The sequence below is a fragment of the Triturus cristatus genome, chromosome 6 (assembly GCF_964204655.1).
Source record: "Triturus cristatus chromosome 6, aTriCri1.1, whole genome shotgun sequence".
NCBI lineage: Eukaryota > Metazoa > Chordata > Amphibia > Caudata > Salamandridae > Triturus > Triturus cristatus.
In genome coordinates, this window is record NC_140589.1 from 1665960267 (window position 1) to 1665978893 (window position 18627).

Sequence of the window (18627 nt, forward strand, 5' to 3'; positions counted from 1 at the left end):
GTCCGATTACATTAGGATAATGTTTAAATTTATGAAAAAGCATGAATGTTATATTACAAATAAAGACATTTTATATCAAGTATATGTAATGGATGAAAGATAATGTACATGGTGAGATATATTCAGTTGAGGTTCTTTAAAGCAAGAGTTACTATGATTTCACAAAGCGTTTTTCAATTGACACATTCATGTGCACTGCTGTCAAGAAATTACCACTCTGAAAATAAGAAGACATCTTGATGTAATGGACATTTCTGAATTCTACTTACTGTGGTATTCAAATGTGACCAACACACACAGTCATTCTTCACAGATGCACATTTACCTGTCTGCAGGGCAACTGCCCAAAGAGTGGTTTATCTTCATCAGCTAAAACTTGTTCTGTAAATGGACAAGAGGAACACGATAAAAAGCATTACTGAGAGGAAATAAAATGGTTATTTTTAGGCACCACACTGAGGACAACATTATTTCTTACCAATGGTTTGTATGGTGTATGCACAGCTGCCCCAGCACATTATGGATACCCGTGGATCCTGTTCATTAGGATGCACTTTAAGTCCCAGCTTATATAATGAAGTTCCAAAGGTTGTGAGCATCTCTTTAATAGTGTCGGAGTAAGGGTTTCTGTTGAGAGAACACAGGAATGATTTACAAAAACAAATTTGCACAAGGCTTACAAATAATCACAATGTTGAATACGCCAGTGCCACTATTTCGTTGGACGGAGACTTTTCCTTAAGAAAAAGGCACACACATCCAATATATGTACATATTAATACAACCATGGCTGGACAAATCTATTGTGTATTTATAGAGGCATAGCAATTATCAGGAAGTACTGCGAGAAATGTGATGTTAAAATGCCCTCCGTCACATTCTGTACTTCTATCAATAGCTCATTTGCTTCTGGTATTTGGTATAGCTCCACCATGATGCCTACTGGCCACTTCAGAGCCTATTGAGAGGTGGCAGTTTCAGAATGGTTATCTTAGGATACAAACAATTTTAGAAAATTGTCATAATGATGGTAATGGAAAAACACTGGCAAGGGTGCAGATAAGTAATTAGGATTAAGGTATAAGGGTTAGGTTAAGATAAACAGTGAAAACAGGAGTCACCACCCTTAGGAAGCTGACTCTCTATATAGTGCTCCAAAACTATCTGGTACACTGAGTATAGAGTCCAGGCGAACCTTATTGGTTTACAGTGGCTTGCTTTAACAATCCCAAAGTGCTCTATTTTGTGGTAGTGTGGTCAAGCAGCTTTAGGCTTATCAGAGGGGAGTGTTCAGCATGTGGTGTATAAACAGAGTCCAAAAAAAAGAGACACACTCAAAGAAATCCGAGACCAATTTAGAAAAATAACACGGATTTCTATATAAATTTAGACACCAAGCTCATCAGGTAAGTACTTTCCGAGAAACCACCAGCAGTTCAGTTTTACCTGCCCTGGTGTGTCTGGGTGCAAAGGAGCTGGTCGTGTTGGTAGCCTCGTGCGCAACACTGTAAAGTCAATGGAGAAGTACCTGCAAAAAGAAAGGCTGCAAGTGGGAACTAGGGGACCAGTCTGGCAGAACTCAAAATGGGGCTTAGTTCTTGATGGTCTCTGGGGCGCAAAGACACAGTCGGTTTACGTGATACAGAGCTTAAAGGCTCAGGCGCAGAGGTGCTTATGTGGCAGGTCGTTCAAGATAGAGGCTCTCACTTGGCTTTGGTGACCTGGAAATGGAGCGAAAACAAGACTGCAGGGCCACCCTCTGTGATGAGCTTAGAAACCCAGAAGTCCCTCATCGGCAGGTTGGTTTTAGCGTTGGTGGTGCCCGGGCTAGACATACAACAAGCCTTCCTATATGCAAGAGCTCCGGTTCCCCAGGTATTGGTGCAGGGAGCCTCCGGCAAGGCTCAGCATCACGAGACTTGGTGAAGCAATGAGGCTTACCTACTGGACTCTCGATGACCTCCTCCTTGCAAGTTGTTCCCTCGGTAGACCTGATGGTCAGTAAACAGTGAACTGGGCAGATGAGGTCAATGCCTGCAGATGCAGGGAGATGGCTTCTCCACCTCAAGGGAGATACTGCTTGGTTGGCGAAGTACTGGACAGACCTCCAAGGGTTTGGGGAGGTTGTTCAGCGGCAGGACGAGTCAGTTCTGGCAATTGCCAGAAGAGCAGTAGTCGGGCAGCAATTGGAACCAATTTCGGTGCAGGTCCACAGTTCTTACGTCATTGGTTCTTCTTGGTCCTTCTTCTGTTCCCAGGTAGACAAATCAGTGTTCCTGGTGTCAGGGGGACCAATAAATACTGCATTTAGGGGCATTTAGGGGAGTGTAAGGTAGTAGCTAATGGGCTACTTACCCCTGGGGTGACTACACCCCCAATATGACTATTTCCTGCTAGGAGTGGGCATAATCCTGACCCAGAGCTCCTAGTTTCTCCCAAAACAAGATGGGAAAATCCTTCTTTCGGTGTTCACTTCAGGTAGCCCACCTTAGAGGTGTAACTAGCCTGAGAGTGAAAACTCCTTCTGACTAGCTACATTTTCCTGCCTTTCCTGGTGTCAAACGGGGCCTCAGGGCAGGGGGTGGCAATCCAAGGTCTGGGGGGAATATTGCATATCAAAGGCGCAGAGCCTTTGAAGCCTCTTGCCTCGATAAGCTAACACTAGCCATCCTGCTGGAGGAGGTGTGAAAACCTTCCTCTGAAGCAGCAGGCATTGTTTCTGACCTCATTGATCACAGGGTGTCACCTGAAGGGGTCAGAAACTTGTCAGTGCAGGTAGGCTGGAAGATACCAGTCAGCCAGCACACACACAGACTAGTAGGATTCAGGAGGTACCTCGAAGTTGCTCTCTGGGTGCATGTCAGAATAAATCCAATACTGGCAGCAGTATGGATTTATTCAGATGAGGTGTATGATACCAAACACCAGTATTATCAGTGAAGCTATTATGTAGCTGGGTGACTCGTAATGACCAGTGCCCAGTACAAATATCTAAATTGGTTTTTCTGATCACTTTTAATATCTAGCAATGGAACTAGACATCACAGGAGTTTTTTCTGCTCATGCAGATGTGCCCTCACATGTAATATAATGCACCCTGCCTTAGGGCTTTAAGGCCTGCTGCAGGGGTGACTTACATGGGCTTCATGCAGTGTACTCCGCCTGGAACACAGGGAGTGAGCTATGTCGTGTTCTTGGAATGGTTTTCACTATTTCACATGTTCTGGAAAGGCAGTCTGCAAATAATTTGTGTGTGTGTCCCAATGTGTTGAATAATATATGCTGCAGCCCTTGGGAACCATCTTTAATACCCATGCCCTGTGTACCAGGTGCACCATTAACTAGGGACTTACAGGGGTGCCAAAGTCCTTGCCAATTGGTTAACAATTGAACATGTGGTTTGTTTTAGGGAAAGAGCACTAGAACTGGGGCCTGGTTAGCAGGGACCCAATGCACATCAGTTGAAAACCATCAATACGAATGGCAAAAAGTGGGAGTTACCATGACAACAAGCATTTGCAATGCAATAGGTCTCGCATTTACACTAGTTTGAGCTATTGGCATTGTAAATGACAATGCCTTTTATTTTAGTTTTTTGTTTTTTAAAACAAATAAAAGGCATTATCATTTACAATGTCAGTAGCTTAAACTTGTGTAAATGCAAGACCTATTGCATTGCAAATGCTTGTTTTTCTTTTCAGTAGATGTGCCCATGACTATAGATTGCACAGTTTTCTTGGAAAGCTGAGCTTTTTCTGACCACTTGTGCAGAAATAACCCGAAGAACTGTCGTCCCTTTAACAGCAATGGTCTGACGTTAGAGTGCCTCCTTGTACAGCACTGTGCAGCCTCTAGCACGATAGGCGTTGGGCGTATTATTTATTTCAAAAAGTGTTTTCATAAAGAAAATTGCAGGTGCACGATCACGATGAAATGTAAATATGGTGTTGGAAAAAAGGAATCCTGAAAAAAAACGTTAAAGACTGCTTGGACCCAGTCTTTTTAGCAACTAGTTAAAGTGGCTACGGCGAAAGCTGGGCTGAGCGCACAAAGTGGGTTGCAACGGAAAAATAGGCTTGCACTCGTCCCAATCTGGCTTGCGAACAATTTACGGGTGAAATTATGTAGACAGGAGCGTGGGCAAGTACAAATGTCACGCTTGCAGAGTAAAATGGGTTTTCGTATATTTACGTATAGTGGTGGCTGTATTATCCCTATCAATAAAATCAATAGCATGATTATTGTTATTCTTCTAATTGGTATTACGTTTATTGTTGCTATAATTGTTATCTATCATTTAATTATAGCTGTTGTTAATATAATAACTTGTACTTAGAATATTTTCACCTCGGAACGATGAAAGACTAGATTGGCCTCGACCACGACTGTGCATAATTTGGTAATGGCTTTATGAGGTATGGGTGCAAATTTGGCAATTTTTCCTAATTGTACTCTGTTCTGTATTTTTTATTGGCAACTAACATCTATTATCCCAGTTTCCTATCGATGCAACTGGCATTGCATTCTAGTGCCACGACATAGCATGAGTTCAAGTTGCTGTAGTGGGAACTGCAAATATTTATTTCCTCAGCTTTTCCTCCTGGAAAATCTAACTGCTTCACTCACGGTTTATGTACAAGAGCCATTCGCAATATTTGACTTCCCATTAACAATATCTTTTCCTCCTGTAAAACAGTTTGCACTAACGCTGTGCTTCCTGTTACGTGTGAAAAGTTTTTCAAACAAACTTCGGCGCGGTGTTTTTCAAATTCGTTTGATGCCTATAATTGAAGCTCGTATTTTCTCTTAAATATATTTGCTAACAAGTGTATTCCGTCAGGATAACCTTCTTTGAAATATTTGTTGCCTACGGTTTGAAACTTTCCCAACAATTCCTCTAGTTCTTTGAGTAGACGGGATGTTGCCTCTTTTGAGTGGACCACTTTCTTTCGTCCCATTGCAGGAGGCGTTTTTGTCAGTTATATGCAATATCCAATTTTCCGATGTTTATTATCTAATTATCTGATGCTAGCTTCCTCCACTCCTAAAGGACGTTCTTTATTCTGCCTCCCACTGGTATTGTGTGTGTGAGGGTATGATGATCTGATAAGTCATTTCCCAGAGGAGGTGGCTCCTCCTATGTGCGGCTGTGCTCTTCCTTGTGTTCGGTCCCACCAATGCTGTGTAGGTGTCTGACCTTGGGTTCTGCCCTCAAAACTCTGATGAGAAGCTTTCCCACGAAACCTCCTCGGCTTCGGATTGGTGGTGTTCCTCTCCGTAGATTTTCTCTGAATTGTAAAGCTCTGATTAACAACGTAGTTTCGTTGGGTTTCTTCAACTATTGAAAGGTCTCATCAACTGCGCTACCATTGAACGGTGCATTAACACCTGAACTTCTGGCTTGAACACAGATATTTTTAACCATGTATGGCGTCTTAGTGTTATTCCAGCCATTATTTGTCGACTTGCAGTATCAGCTGCATCCAATGTGGACTTGAGGCATATGTTTGCACTGTTATTCCCCTCTTCTGAAAGAGAAGCAGCTCTTTTGCAGTACTTTTTGAGCATGTGGTTCAGTATCTCTGCCATCTCATCCTAGTGTTGCTATGCCTATCTATTGAGGAGAGCGTTCGAGTTGGCTATTCTCCACTGGTTAGCCGCCTGTCTCTCAAATTTTCTGCCCACCAAATCCATTTTCTTGCTCTTCTTGTCTGATGGTGGTCCTGATGTTGATGGGATATTTTACCTCTTCCTGGCTGTAGTTGGGATAATGGAGTCAGCTAGGACTGTTCCTCTTATGTACAGAGGTTCATTCGCAGAATGCTTGTATTTTTTACCCTTGATCCAGAATGCTGGGCAACATTGGCAAGTACTGGTTCTTGGTTTGAGAAGGTAGGAGTGTTTCAAGGAGGAAGCAGGATTGTGATTTCTCCTCCATTAATTGCACTACATATTTATCTGCCGCCCTTTTAATTAGCTGACATTGTAATGTCATCTGGGCGATGGCCTTGATGTATAAGTCTCAATTCCCTCCTCTGGGGATCTATCTCGATCTCTTGCCACTGGGCTTCCACATAACTCTGATCTCTCAGAGTGCTGGAACATGCCCATATCCATTGCTTCAACCTCCCCTTCTTCGAGGAATAACTGCTGTTTTTCTTTCTCCACCAGTGGCTCTGGTGTCAAAGAGGGGTCTAAATCTTCAACTTCCGTTTCTACCTGTTTTGTCAGCATCAAGGGGTTTTGTGGGATTCGAAATTCCTATAGGGATGTGTCAAAATCTTTTTTCTTTTGCAGAATTGCAGCCATTTCTGCTTCAAAACACCTCTTTTCTCTCTTGATTTTGGTGAATCAATCCTTAGGATCGAGCACTGTCGAAGATTTCCTCTTCCACATCAAAGTATCCTTCGCCGGAGTTTTACTGGATGCCTATTTGGCGTCTCCCAATCTTTGTCTTTTTTTTACGTTGAAACATTTCAACTCCGATTGTCTTTTGACATCACTATCTTTTCGCGTTTTCGCCTGCTCGCAGTGTCCTTGGTGTGGGCCCAAAGTTTTTTTTTGTGCCTGCTTGATTTTCTCGGCACCGAGGCAGCTTTGGGTGTTCTAGAGTCTGTAGTTTGAGATTCTTCCCCCTGAAGGTTTTTTCAATGTTCCCTCTTGACGTCAACAATCCAAGCCTTCTCCTTCTGCCCCTTTGGCGATGTTTTCCTCCTCGTCACTCGACACCCCCAATTCCTTAAGCAATGGAGTCTGCTGCTGCCCATGCACGGCGCAGTGTGCATACCATTGTCTGTCTCTTGCCCTCAGCATCTTCAGCATGAAATCCGCAAAAGCCTCGCACTTGTCGCTGTTGTGGTCGATCGGTAGGAAAAGGTTATACACCTTATGGTTGTCCTTCTGTGCGGATTTGTGGTGCCACTTCGGGCAGAAGGGGAAAGGTGTGTTTTCCATCACCTGGTAACTTCTCCGTGAATTCTCAATAAACTTCATTCAAACTTCTTTTTCTTCGTAGATTGGAGAGGTTTCATCTCTGCTTTCAGACCCAACAGTGGGAAAAAAAGAATTTGAAGATGGCGACCAGGTGTGCGAGCTTCAAGGGAGCGGATATGACATCCGGGGAGGGGGTATGACAACAGGGGAGGGTGCATGACGTCAGAAGTAGGCTAATTGAACATCAAATGGTGGGTTCACCGATGAGCAAAACAAAAGGAATTTAAAAAAAAAAAAAAGAAAAGGACTACGAATAACAGGAGAATTCCGGACACAATCACTAGATGGCGGAACAATGCACAGTATGTGAATTCAGAAAAAATTCACACTGCAAAAATGATTTTTACTGTGGTAATATGTTAAATAAGAACATCTTCATGGTGTATCAATTAAGACAGGTTTTTGTATGTCAAGCTGTTTTAGTACTGTAGGAAAGTAGGATCTATCTGACATGGTTGCCTCTACTTTTTGCCTGGTGTCAGTTTATTTAGACTGTAGTACACTGGGATCCTGCTAACCAGGACCCCAGTGTCGGGTCTGTCTCCTCTATATTGACTGGTAAGTACTCTGTACACCCCAAAAATGGCATACTGGTGTTCCCCTGTAAGTCTCTAGTATATGGTACTAAGGTAGTCAGGGCATTGGTACACCAGGGGTCTCCCATGGGCTGCAGCATGTATTATGCCACCCATGGGAGCCCATGCAAACTGTGTCTGCAGGTCTGCCATCGCAGCCTGCGTGAGATGGTGCATGCACCTTTCACTCCAGATATAAGATTGAATTTTTTTCCCGGTCACTGCACTGCAGGGTGCATGGTTCTAAGTGCTCCCCCTGCATGAGCAAACCGCGCACTCTATTCTCTGGGCTTTATATGTGCGGGGAAGCCATTTTAAGGTATGTAGTTGACACTGGCAAACTCAAGATGTCCAACTACATAATGGCTTTACCGAACCGGTCAAGTTTGATATCAAACAAGTTGGAATCATGAAACTACACCGATTTCAGTGTTAGTTGTATGATACCATGTACTGGGTTGCTCCTTAGAGGGAACACACCCCCCCTCCCCCCCATGTCTACCTGCTACCTGTGCAGCCTTGCAGGGTCTGCATACAAGCCAGTGTTGCCGCCGACCCCAGACACCGTTCTCCCCTCCTGCTGGTAAGCCTAACTTGGGCAGGGCAAGGCAGAACAAAGGATTTCCTGTAGGATCTTGTTCAGAATTAGGAGTCTCTGGGCTAGGGTGGGGGTGCCTCTGAGCACCACCAGACTGTTTTGAAGGGCACATTTGGTGCCCTCCTTGCATAAACTGGTTTACTTCAGTGAAGGAACCCTTGGTTTCTGCTCTGGCACTAAACCACTCAAAGGACAGGGGAGTGGTCACCGCCCATGTCCAGCACATCCCCCAGGGAGGTGCCCAGAGCTCTACCAGGTGGCTGCTTGATTCTAACATCTTGAAAGAAAGATAAGCAGAGGCCCCTGGGAGCATCTAACTGGTCAGTCCACCATTAGCCTATCTGCACCCCCACCCCAATATAGGTGGGTTACCACAGAAGCTGTCCAACCCCCTTCCTGGGTTACTTAAGAGACCCCTGAGGGTGGCATCCTAGATTCATCTGGACCAAGATTACTCTGCTAGATTCATCTGGAAGACTCTTCCAAAGACTCTTCTGCTGCTGGACACTTGACTCTACTGTTGGGTTGGGCCGGACTCAAGACCAGACTGCTTCTGGTAGGAAGGCTCCTACTGCAAATTCTCTCTGTGCTTTGCAATCCTCCTCCAACATCCATGGCCGTGCATCCTCCAGAGTCACAAGGACTCTGAGTGCATTAAGGACAGCTGGAAGGAATTTCCCTTGGAGTGAAGGAGCCACTCCTCTGCAGTCGCATGCACCACAACCTCAACGACAAGTCTGTGGATCCTGCAGTCCCACAGACTATTCAAGACTGTACAACACAGGTGGTGGTTTAGTAGTTCTCCCAAGGCCTGACCTGACCTGTCTCCTGTGCAGTTTGGAAGACTGCAATACCTTGTGGAGCTGCTTGAACAGTGCATTGCATCTGTCTGCCGTTGCCAACGCTTGTTGACTATCCAGTCTGAAGATATTCGAGGTCCAAGAAGCCCAAGTCTCAAGCATCACTCAGCTTCCAAAGCAATATCCTCACTGCATCTGTTGTGACATGGGCCTCCGTCTTGGTTGTGCTGCTTAGGCTTCCATGCGACTCCCTGTGCCGGATGCCAAAGGGGCCCTTCAGAGCCTTCCATCAATTCTTGCTGGCTCTCCTGCATGCTGAGGGCCGGCCCTAGCTTACCTGTGGTGGGCGGGTTCCCTGGAACTTGCTGGTCCTCCTTTCTGCAACTCTTCCTGCAGCGCATCGGCTGCATTTGCCAAGGCTTATTAGTAGTACTGCTGACCACTGACCCTCCTGCAAATCGTTAACCGTCATGGGACAGCTAGTGGATGGCTCCTGTGTTCCTAAATCATGCAACCCCAAAACCTCCATCCTAACATAAAGTATCCCAGAGAAAGGTAGGCATTGTGCTCCTACATCTCCTGGACGACTCAGGGTGGCTAGGACTATGTCTCATCTCTCCTCGTCCGAATCCATGCCTGGGTTCCTCTGACCTGGTCCACGGGTCACGGTAGCATTTGACATCCAAAGATCCCCATTGATTTCAACGGGCGGTTGCAACACCAATTCACACCTGTGCACCGGGCTCCCTGGTGTAGGTATCCTGCTTCTTTGGGTATCTACAGGTGGGGGTGCTCTCGAAACTCCCTGGTTCAAATGGGTTTCCTCTGAGTCCTCTGGGAAGGGTCCTGAATCCTAAAAATCCTAACCAACGCTTCCTGGACACTGGCCTGGGTTATCGTCTCTGCACCTGGATGCCTAGGGACTCCTAGTTAATTATCTTCGGTGGTTCTGTGCTCCCCTTCGTCTACAGATACTCGGGTGTAGTCTTGCTTAGGTACCCCTTTCGCATTCCACTAACTTAGTATATAGCTTGCCCCCACCCCCGCATAGGGGCCCATGTGCTTTTATGTGATTCCCTGTCTGTTTTGCTGATGTATTTGTTCTGTATGTAAATCTCAGGGTAGGAGCATACCAAAGTAGTTTAGTGACTGGGATATTTTGCTAACACTGGTGTGATTCTTTTCTGTGTGACTCTCACTGACTGCCTTCTATAGTAAATGTGCCCACTTTACACCCTCCTGGATAAGCCTTGGTTGCCCTCCACAGCTACCCCTTGAAGCTTTGGTTAACAGGGACATCTTACATTATTACTAAGGGTTGCATGGACTCAATGCAGGGTGTATCACCAATAGGTGTACACCATATACTGAGCCAGACTCCTACAAGAACAATTTTCATGCTTCCTGATTTGCCTCTTGATTAATATATAAATGTGTACTTTTTGTTCTAATTTACAGTGATTAAAGTTCTAGGGGAAATATCCCCAGATGAAGGATCCATAGGTCCAAAATGCATTAAAGCCGTCATAAACTTTTGTGGACTATAAATCACAATTTAAATACCAAGCAGCGATTTAATAGCTGTCATCCAGAAAAAAACTGACCATGAGAATACAGTAAAAAGTTAAATAAAACAATGGAGGGGTATTGTGTAAATTGTAGATACAAATAAAGAATGAAAAAAAAAAGATTCAATATTGTGGCTAAATTTGAGCCTTACCTTGCCAACAGTGACGGTGCGCTAAAGGGTATTCTCATCACTGTAGATAATACAACATGTGACTGGTGGTACAAAACATAAGGATCCAGTTTACAAAAAATGCATTCACAGATTTGAGGGGGCAAGTGGTGTGCTACCTTTCTTTAACCAGCTCTCCATCAACACCAAAGCAGTGGCATGCAGGACTCTATCAATATTCATTTGTTCTCATGAGTCACTCGGGTGAAGTGACAAAGCAGCCTGCTTGTTTAAACAAGGACAGCCGTTCCATTCATGTGGGATTGGTGCATACTTCCTTACAATGGGAGTGAAGTGTCCGTTCAGGAAAATGTCAATGACTGCATTTCTGTGAACCTGGTATGTGCTCTCCTTCATACGCCAACACACATGCAATGCATGAGCATCAGCATAAGAAGCATGTACAAGCTTTGGTGTCTGGGCCTATGCAGTGGACATAACTATCACTGTCTACTTTGCGCCTTTCTCTGCAGGAGTCCGACTGGAGTTTTGGAATCCTCTGAGAGAAGAGGAGTTGTGTCAAGTGCAGCTCCGTGTGCATCATTACAAACAATACATTGTCAACTGGGGACCAGGTTATCCAAACCTCTTGTCAAAAGCATCACCTTCTTTCCACCTACCAAGTTACTCTCTAGTTCTTACTGTAAATCTTGTTCCTGCCACAATTTCGCCTTACTCAGCCCTCTTCGCACGGAGTATCTCATGCACCAAGTCTATATTAATGAGCTTTAGTAAAGTCAGTCGATCTGGAAGTCATAAACTACCCTACAAATAAGGGCATGCACAAATGTTGCTTGCATCTGTTAGCAGGGAAAGAGACAAGAATAAATCACAATCTAACCAACTAGCTTGGCTAATGCTTGTTCAATTCCTATATCTTAACCATATAACGTTTAAGGCTTCAATGACAGCAGCATAACCAAAACAATCAATTACTCACATAAATGTGGCCAAGTGATATTTTTTTTTAACTTATGTCAGGTTAGCCTCCATGCTACATCTTCAGAGGAACACGCACTGGCCTCTTGAGATTAGAACTAAAGAACAAGTTACTTACCTTCGGTAACGATATAGCTGTAAGAGACATTGATTAGTTATAGATTCCTTACCTTAGAATTACCCCCAGGCGTCAGACTGGATCCGGAATGTTTATTCGTCAGCAGTACCCCTGCGCGTCGAAAGGTCGCGTCAGTCGGCTCCGCGTTCAGCGTCGGCGTCGTGGTCACCGGGATGACATCGAAGTAGCTACTTCGACGCCACCCTTGCGCGCTAACGTCAGTTTTGCACACGACTTTCCACGCCAGAAGAGCAGAGCCATGCAAGACACTGACCACTTGTGCACAAAACTATGGACCTGAAAGGAAGTCCTTAACCCTAAAAATCAGTTCGCAGAACGGGGAGGATGGGTGGGGCGGTAAGGAATCTATAACTAATCTATGTCTCTTACAAATATATCGTTTCCGAAGGTAAGTAACTTGTTCATCTGAAAGACACATTTAGTTATAGATTCCTTACCTTAGAATAGATACCCCAGCAATACCAACCCCCGGAGGTGGGTCTGCGAACCAAGTCGCACAACAGAAAGTCCTGGAAAACAGAACGGCCAAAGAAGCCGTCTCTCCAGACTTGGGTGTCCAGGCAGTAGTGTTTCGTGAATGTGTGCAGCGATGCCCACGTAGCTGCCTCACAGATGTCATTAAGGGGGACTCCAAGTCCCAAAGCAGTGGTAGCTTCTGTCGCCCTGGTGGAATGGACGCGTAACCCCACTAGAGCCTCCTTCTTTGCCAAGGAATAGCAAGCTTTGATGCACAAAACAACCCATCTAGAAATGGTCTGTTTGTGCACGGCCTGACCTTTTATGGCGCCCATGTAGCCAACAAATTGTAATTGTAATTGTAATTGTAATTGTGGAAAGAAGTAACCACTTCCAGGAAGGAAGGACGAGTTTGAAGGACAACCTTGTCCGGATGAACAGCCAGAAAAGGAGGTTTAGAAGAAAGAGCTTGGAGCTCACTCTCCCTGCGCACAGAGGTGATGGCCACCAGAAAGGCAGTTTTTAAAGTCAGAAGCCTGAGAGGACAGTTATGTAGCGGCTCAAAGGGAGCACACATAAGATACGTAAGAACCAAGTTCAAGTCCCACTGGGGCTTTACGAAGGGATCAGGAGAAAAAAGATGAGTAATGCCCTTAAGGAAGCAATTTACAACAGGGGACTTGAAAAGAGTAGGCTGATCAGAAAGACTAAGAAAGGCTGAAATGGCCGAGAGGTAGCCCTTGAGAGTGTCCAGAGCCGTGCTGGGCTGAGGAAAGAAGGAACAAGAGAACCTCAGATAGAGGGTCAGAAAGGGGATCCACAGCCTTTGCTGCGCACCATGCCACAAATTTGTTCCATCTACAGGCGTATACCGTCTTAGTGGAGGGACGTCTGGCTGCCATGATAACATCACAGGCTTCGGGAGGCAGGTCAAAAGCCGTCAATTTCCGCCGCTCAATCTCCACGCAAGGAGGTGGAAACTGGACAGGTTCGGGTGGAGGATCGTTCCCCGCTGCTGCGACAGAAGATCCTCCCGAAGAGGCAGTCTGACCGGAGGATTGATGGCCATGTGTAGCAGCTCGGGAAACCAGACTCTTCGTGCCTAATCCGGAGCCACAAGAATGACTTGGGCCCAGTCGCGCTTGATCTTCTTTAGCACTCTGGGCAGAAGTCGGAAAGGCGGAAAGATGAACGCAACTCCACTCCAGACGAAAAGCACAGAATTGCTGATACTGCACTTTCTCTTCGGTGGGGAATAAATCTAACCAAGCCTCTCCCCACTGCTGAAAGCAACCTTGCACCAACTCCAATTGAAGACGCTATTCGTGATCCATCTTGCACCTGCGGCTGAGTTCGTCTGCCCTGGCATTCGGTGAACCTGCCAGGTGTTGAACCATCAGGGATATGCCCTGATGTCCCAGCCATGGAGCCTCTTGCGAGAGGGTCCGCGACCCCACCCCGCCCTGTTTGTTGCAGTACCACATGGCGGTAGTGTTGTCCCTGAACACCTGCACTACCCTTCCCCAGACAGAGGGAAGGAATGCTTTAAGTGCAAGACGAATCGCCCGAAGAACCAGAAGTTTGATGTGGAGCCCGGACTCCGCCGGAGACCAAAGGCCTCTGATCTCCGCCCCCCGCACCCCCCCAAGTGGCCGCCCCATTCCAGAAGTGATGCATCGGTCACCACTGTGAACTCTGGTTGGGGAAGGAAGAGGGATCTGCCGTCGACCCAATCCTGGTTCGTTAGCCACCACTGCAATTGGTGTGCAGTGCCCTCCGAGATCTGGATGGAATCGGACAGGTTCTCCTGATGTTGTGCCTACTGGAACTTCAGGTCCCACTGCAAAGCCCGCATATGCCATCTGGCATGGTCCATCAGCAGGATGCAGGAGGCCATCAGGCCCAGTAGCCTGAGGGTCATCCTGACCGAAACCCGAGATAGAGGCTGAAAGATCAGACTCATAGCCGAATATCCCGGACTCGCTGTTCCGGAGGGTAGACCCGAAACTGCGTCGTGTCCAGAACCGCTGCGATGAAAAGGAGCTTCTGAGAGGGAGTCAGGTGCGACTTCGGCACGTTGATGGCGAACCCCAGCAAATGCATGAGGTCGGCCGTAGTCTAGAGGTGGGAGACGACAGCCTGGGGCGAGCCTGCCTTCAATAGCCAGTCGTCGAGATAGGGGAAGACTGGAATCCCTGATCTGCGCAGATAAGCTGCGACCACCGGCAGCACTTACGTGAACACCCGAGGGGCGCTGGTGAGACCGAAGGAGAGCACGGTAAACTAAAAATGCTCGTGGCCTACTGTGAACCATAGGTAACGCCTGTGGGTCGGCAGGACGGGGATGTGAAAATAGGCGTACTGCAAGTCCAACGCTATCATCCAGCCTCCAGGGTCGAGGGCAGACAGGACCTGAGCTAGCTTCAACATTTTGAACTTCTTCCGGAGGAAGCGGTTGACGTTTCTGAGATCCAAGATAGGACGCAGGCCTTTGTCCTTCTTGGGCACCAGAAAGTAGTGGGAGTACCAACCTCGACCAACTTCTGGGGCAGGAACTTGTTCAATGGCTTCCTTGGCCAAGAGAGCCAGAACTTCCTGTTGGAGAAGGGCCAGATGGTCCTCCAACATGCAATGGTACTGAGGTGGCATGGCTGGGGGGGGGGGGGGGGGGGGGGGGGGGAGTCTTTAAGGGGAGGGGAGAGAGTAGCCCCTTCGGACTATCTGCAAAACCCACCTGTCCGACGTGATGGTGCGCCAGTGGGGGAGGTAATGGCGGATCCTGCCGCCCACTGGCAATTGGTGGCCCTGGAAGGTCGAACTAGGAGGGTTTGGAGGCTGCTGCAGAAAGGGGCGGTGGTGGACTGGCCCGCTCGTTGGCCCCCAGACCCACAACGGTGGTTCCCACGTCCCCGGCCATGCAGGGGCTGAACAGCTTGTGCCGGCCTGTGGCCCTGGGTAGAACGTGGTGGGGCACCCCTTCCGTAGCCACGAAAGGGGCGAGAAGCAGACTGCGCAGGGCGAGTGATGGAGAGGCCCAAGGAATTGGCCGTGGCTTGTGATTCCTTGAAGCGCTCTAGTGCGCTATCTGCCTTGTCGCTGAAAAGGCGACGGCAGTCAAAGGGCATGTCCATAAGGGTAGCTTGGACATCCCTAGAAAAGCCAGTCGATCTCAGCCAGGCGTAGCTTCGAAGTGCTACCGACGTTGAAATCGTCCTACCCAGGGAGTCGGCGGTGTCCAGTCCACAGCGTATGGTAAACTTCGCTGCGTCTCTCCCCTCGGCAACTGCATGAGAGAGTACGGCCCGGGTCTCCTCTGGGCACTGGGGCAGCACCTGCGCCACCGTATCCCACATAGAGTGGGTATAACGGCCCATCAAACATGCAGTGTTTTCCGACTGCAGTCCCAAGCTGAAAGAAGTAAACATCTTCTTTCCAAGATGATCCAGCTTTTTGGATTCCCTATCAGGTGGTGCCTTAGGGAATGCACCTTTGGATGTGGAAGCTTGGACCTCCAAGCTCTCAGGGGTGGTGTGTTGGGAGAGAAAAGTGGGGCCGCCCGGGGCTGGGTGGTGGCGTTGGGCAATCATCCTATCCACAGGAGCCCCTGTGTTGGACCTGGACCAGGTGGCCAAAAGCATGTCGGTTATTGTTAATGTGAATTGGGATTTCTAAAGTGCATTATTACCAACTGGTCTCTAAGGGCTAGGGCTTCATTAAACGGCAGCAGGGTCTCTGAAGAGTTCGCTGCCGGTTGAAGCACCTCTGTCAGGAGGTTAGTCCAGACTGCCACCGCAGGTAGCTCGAAGTTGAAAGCCTCGGCCGCCCTACGCAACACCACTGAATAAGACGATCCATCCTCCGTAGCCACGGTAGGAGGAGACAACATGCCACGGTCTGGTGAGGTTTCCAGACCACTGGCTTCCCCCAGTTCCTCTCTCCAGTCCGGTTCGTAACCCAACTGGTCAGTCAAAGGGTCTCCAGACCCCTCCCAGTCCTCCTCACCCTCCTCTAGTTGCCAATCCGTCAGAAAAGAACCAGGGTAGAAAAGGGGCACAAAAGTAACCGTCGGCGCCCGATCCGGCATCGGTCGACGCTGGTCCGGCTCCGTGTCTTCATCGGGGTAGAGGCCAGGGTCAGCACCGGCTGGGGACACATCCGGCGTCGGCTGTGGACGTGGTGCTGGTGGAATTGGCGCCAGGGGAGGTGTAATCAGGTCGACCGGCACTGATCCGGATCCAGGCTTGGATCTAAGGGGACCCTGCAGCGCCGGGGCCAGAGCCGCCAGCGTCAAAGGCCCGGGGCACCCAGCCAAGTCCACGGGGCCCAAAAGCGAGCCGGCAGAGTTGGGCTGTCCAAAGAAGGCATGCATCGCTTCGTAAGAGGTGCAAAGCTGGGTAGGAGTTACTCCGGGTCCCGGTAAGGGAGGGAAACTCTGAGTCAACCCTTCGGGCTCCGTACGCGGAGCCGCGGGATGGGCACCACCCGCATCCCTCGTTGTGTCAGCCGACCGACGGGGAGAAGTCGAACAGCGAAGATGCTTCTTCGACTTCTTCTTGTGCTTCCACTTACCTGAGGAGTGTGAAGACTTTGATGAAGACTGGTGGTGGTGGCTCCACGACCGGTCCCTTGACCTTCCATGCGACTGGGACATCGAATGGCGTGGAGCCGACTGCTGGGCCTCGAGAAGGTTTCGGGACCGCTCCCGCAAAGACTTCAGATTCTGCTGGCTGGCACGGAAAAAGAAAGAGCTGACGTCAGTGCACGAGGGCGAAGTCTAAGTAGCCACCGCGACGTCATCCCAGCGACCACGACAATGAACGCGGAGCTGACCGACGCTACCTTTCGTCACGCAGGGGTACTGTTGACGAAAAAACTTTCCAGATCCAGTCTGACGTCTGGGGGTAATTCTAAGGTAAGGAATCTATAACTAATTGTCTCTTTCAGATAAATAAAACATTCTCTAATAAAATTACTAAGTCCTCCGCTTTTCATGGTAAAACTACATTTAAATATCAGACCCTCTGACCTGCGGCAAACTCAGTTTCTTTAAGGGATTATTACTTAATTTGTTCACAAAGAAACCAACAAACGCCACAACAGCACTATGTACTTCGAAATTAATATTTAACAATTCTAATGCACACCTTCATACAGAAAGAGTACAGACTTTAATGGTCCATGGAATATCAGAGGAACACTGATAAAACTATACAGGGAATAGGGTATTACTGATACATTTAACCAAACAGACCAGCCGAAGACAAATCTTAATATAGGTCGCATGCCACAAGGCTTATGTCAAATATAATCAGACATACATGCATATAGAGAAAGAAATACATACTTTGGTTTGAAATCAGGTCTGAATCCTTCTGGTAGCTCTACTTCCTTCATATCTGCGGGTGTATTAGACGAATCATCTGCACAAATAAAATGTCAGAAGGCAGCATAGAAAAACAGTTAGTTACCCATGGAAAGAATTGGAAACAACTAATATGTGGTCTAACTAGAAATTACTACTCACTGGATGTTTTTTTCTCTTGAAACAGACGCAAGGCCTTGATCTGCTGTGATACTGATTCAACCCATTCGCCAAGATTTGGCTGTATAGAAAAGTCTAATCTATGAAAAAAATTGAAAGTGTTACCATAAATGAACCACCCAGATCATCACCAAAGAACATTATTTGTGCCACAGCAAAGTCCATTTGTCAAGCTGTGTGTGGTGTTATCCCCCAAGCACGACGATGATCACTATAACGAAGTATGCAGTGGATTATTAAGCAAACTGACATTGCCATTATAATGCACTCATTATTTTGTCACAGAACGACAACCAAAGACAGCAATCTCCCTTTTGAAATTTGCGAGCAGCTCAATATTGCTTAATTTATAGTCAACAAGTTTTTTCTATGGCGTTGCAGAATGCGCAGGGCTCTACCTTTTAAGGTGGCACCCAGTAAAGTGATTTGAGCGGTCAGAATCCAACTGCAAAATAATATTGTGCATGAAAGCATTTTTTTTATGACAGCTGGGCTTGATTCCCACAAGCCTAGTGTCCCTGCCAGTCCTGCCCAACCATAATCATGCTCCCAACCAGTTGGTGGCAATTCAATTTAAAAGCGCCTTTCTGTGTCGTCTCTCTTATCGTCTTTTTTTCAACTTTCCCTCTCTACCTTTCTTTTCTTTTTATAAATCTCTTTATTTACCCCGCTGTCTCTATCTCACAAATCACCATCTCCTCCCTCTCTTAACCTATGTATAAATATCATCTCCTTTTGTTACCTCTCTCTGTGCTTCACATCTTCTCTCATTACAAACCATCTCTGTTTATTCTTTACCAATATTTCCTTCTGACTCACTACTCTCTTAAACAGACCTGCCTTTCTA

At 47.2% G+C, this 18627-nt stretch overlaps 1 protein-coding gene across 3 annotated transcripts in view; it reads right to left on the bottom strand.

Moving 5' to 3' along the window:
- UBR2 (ubiquitin protein ligase E3 component n-recognin 2) overlaps positions 1 to 18627 on the bottom strand; it is a 1393714-nt gene that overhangs the window by 367770 nt on the left and 1007317 nt on the right. For all 3 annotated transcript variants that reach the window (XM_085612829.1, XM_085612828.1, XM_085612830.1), the window contains 4 exons: positions 17763 to 17860; positions 17583 to 17658; positions 479 to 627; positions 326 to 381 (listed from right to left, as the gene is read on the bottom strand). In XM_085612829.1, the coding sequence (XP_085468955.1) occupies positions 326 to 381; positions 479 to 627; positions 17583 to 17658; positions 17763 to 17860 (379 nt within the window). The remainder of the gene's footprint in view (positions 1 to 325; positions 382 to 478; positions 628 to 17582; positions 17659 to 17762; positions 17861 to 18627) is intronic.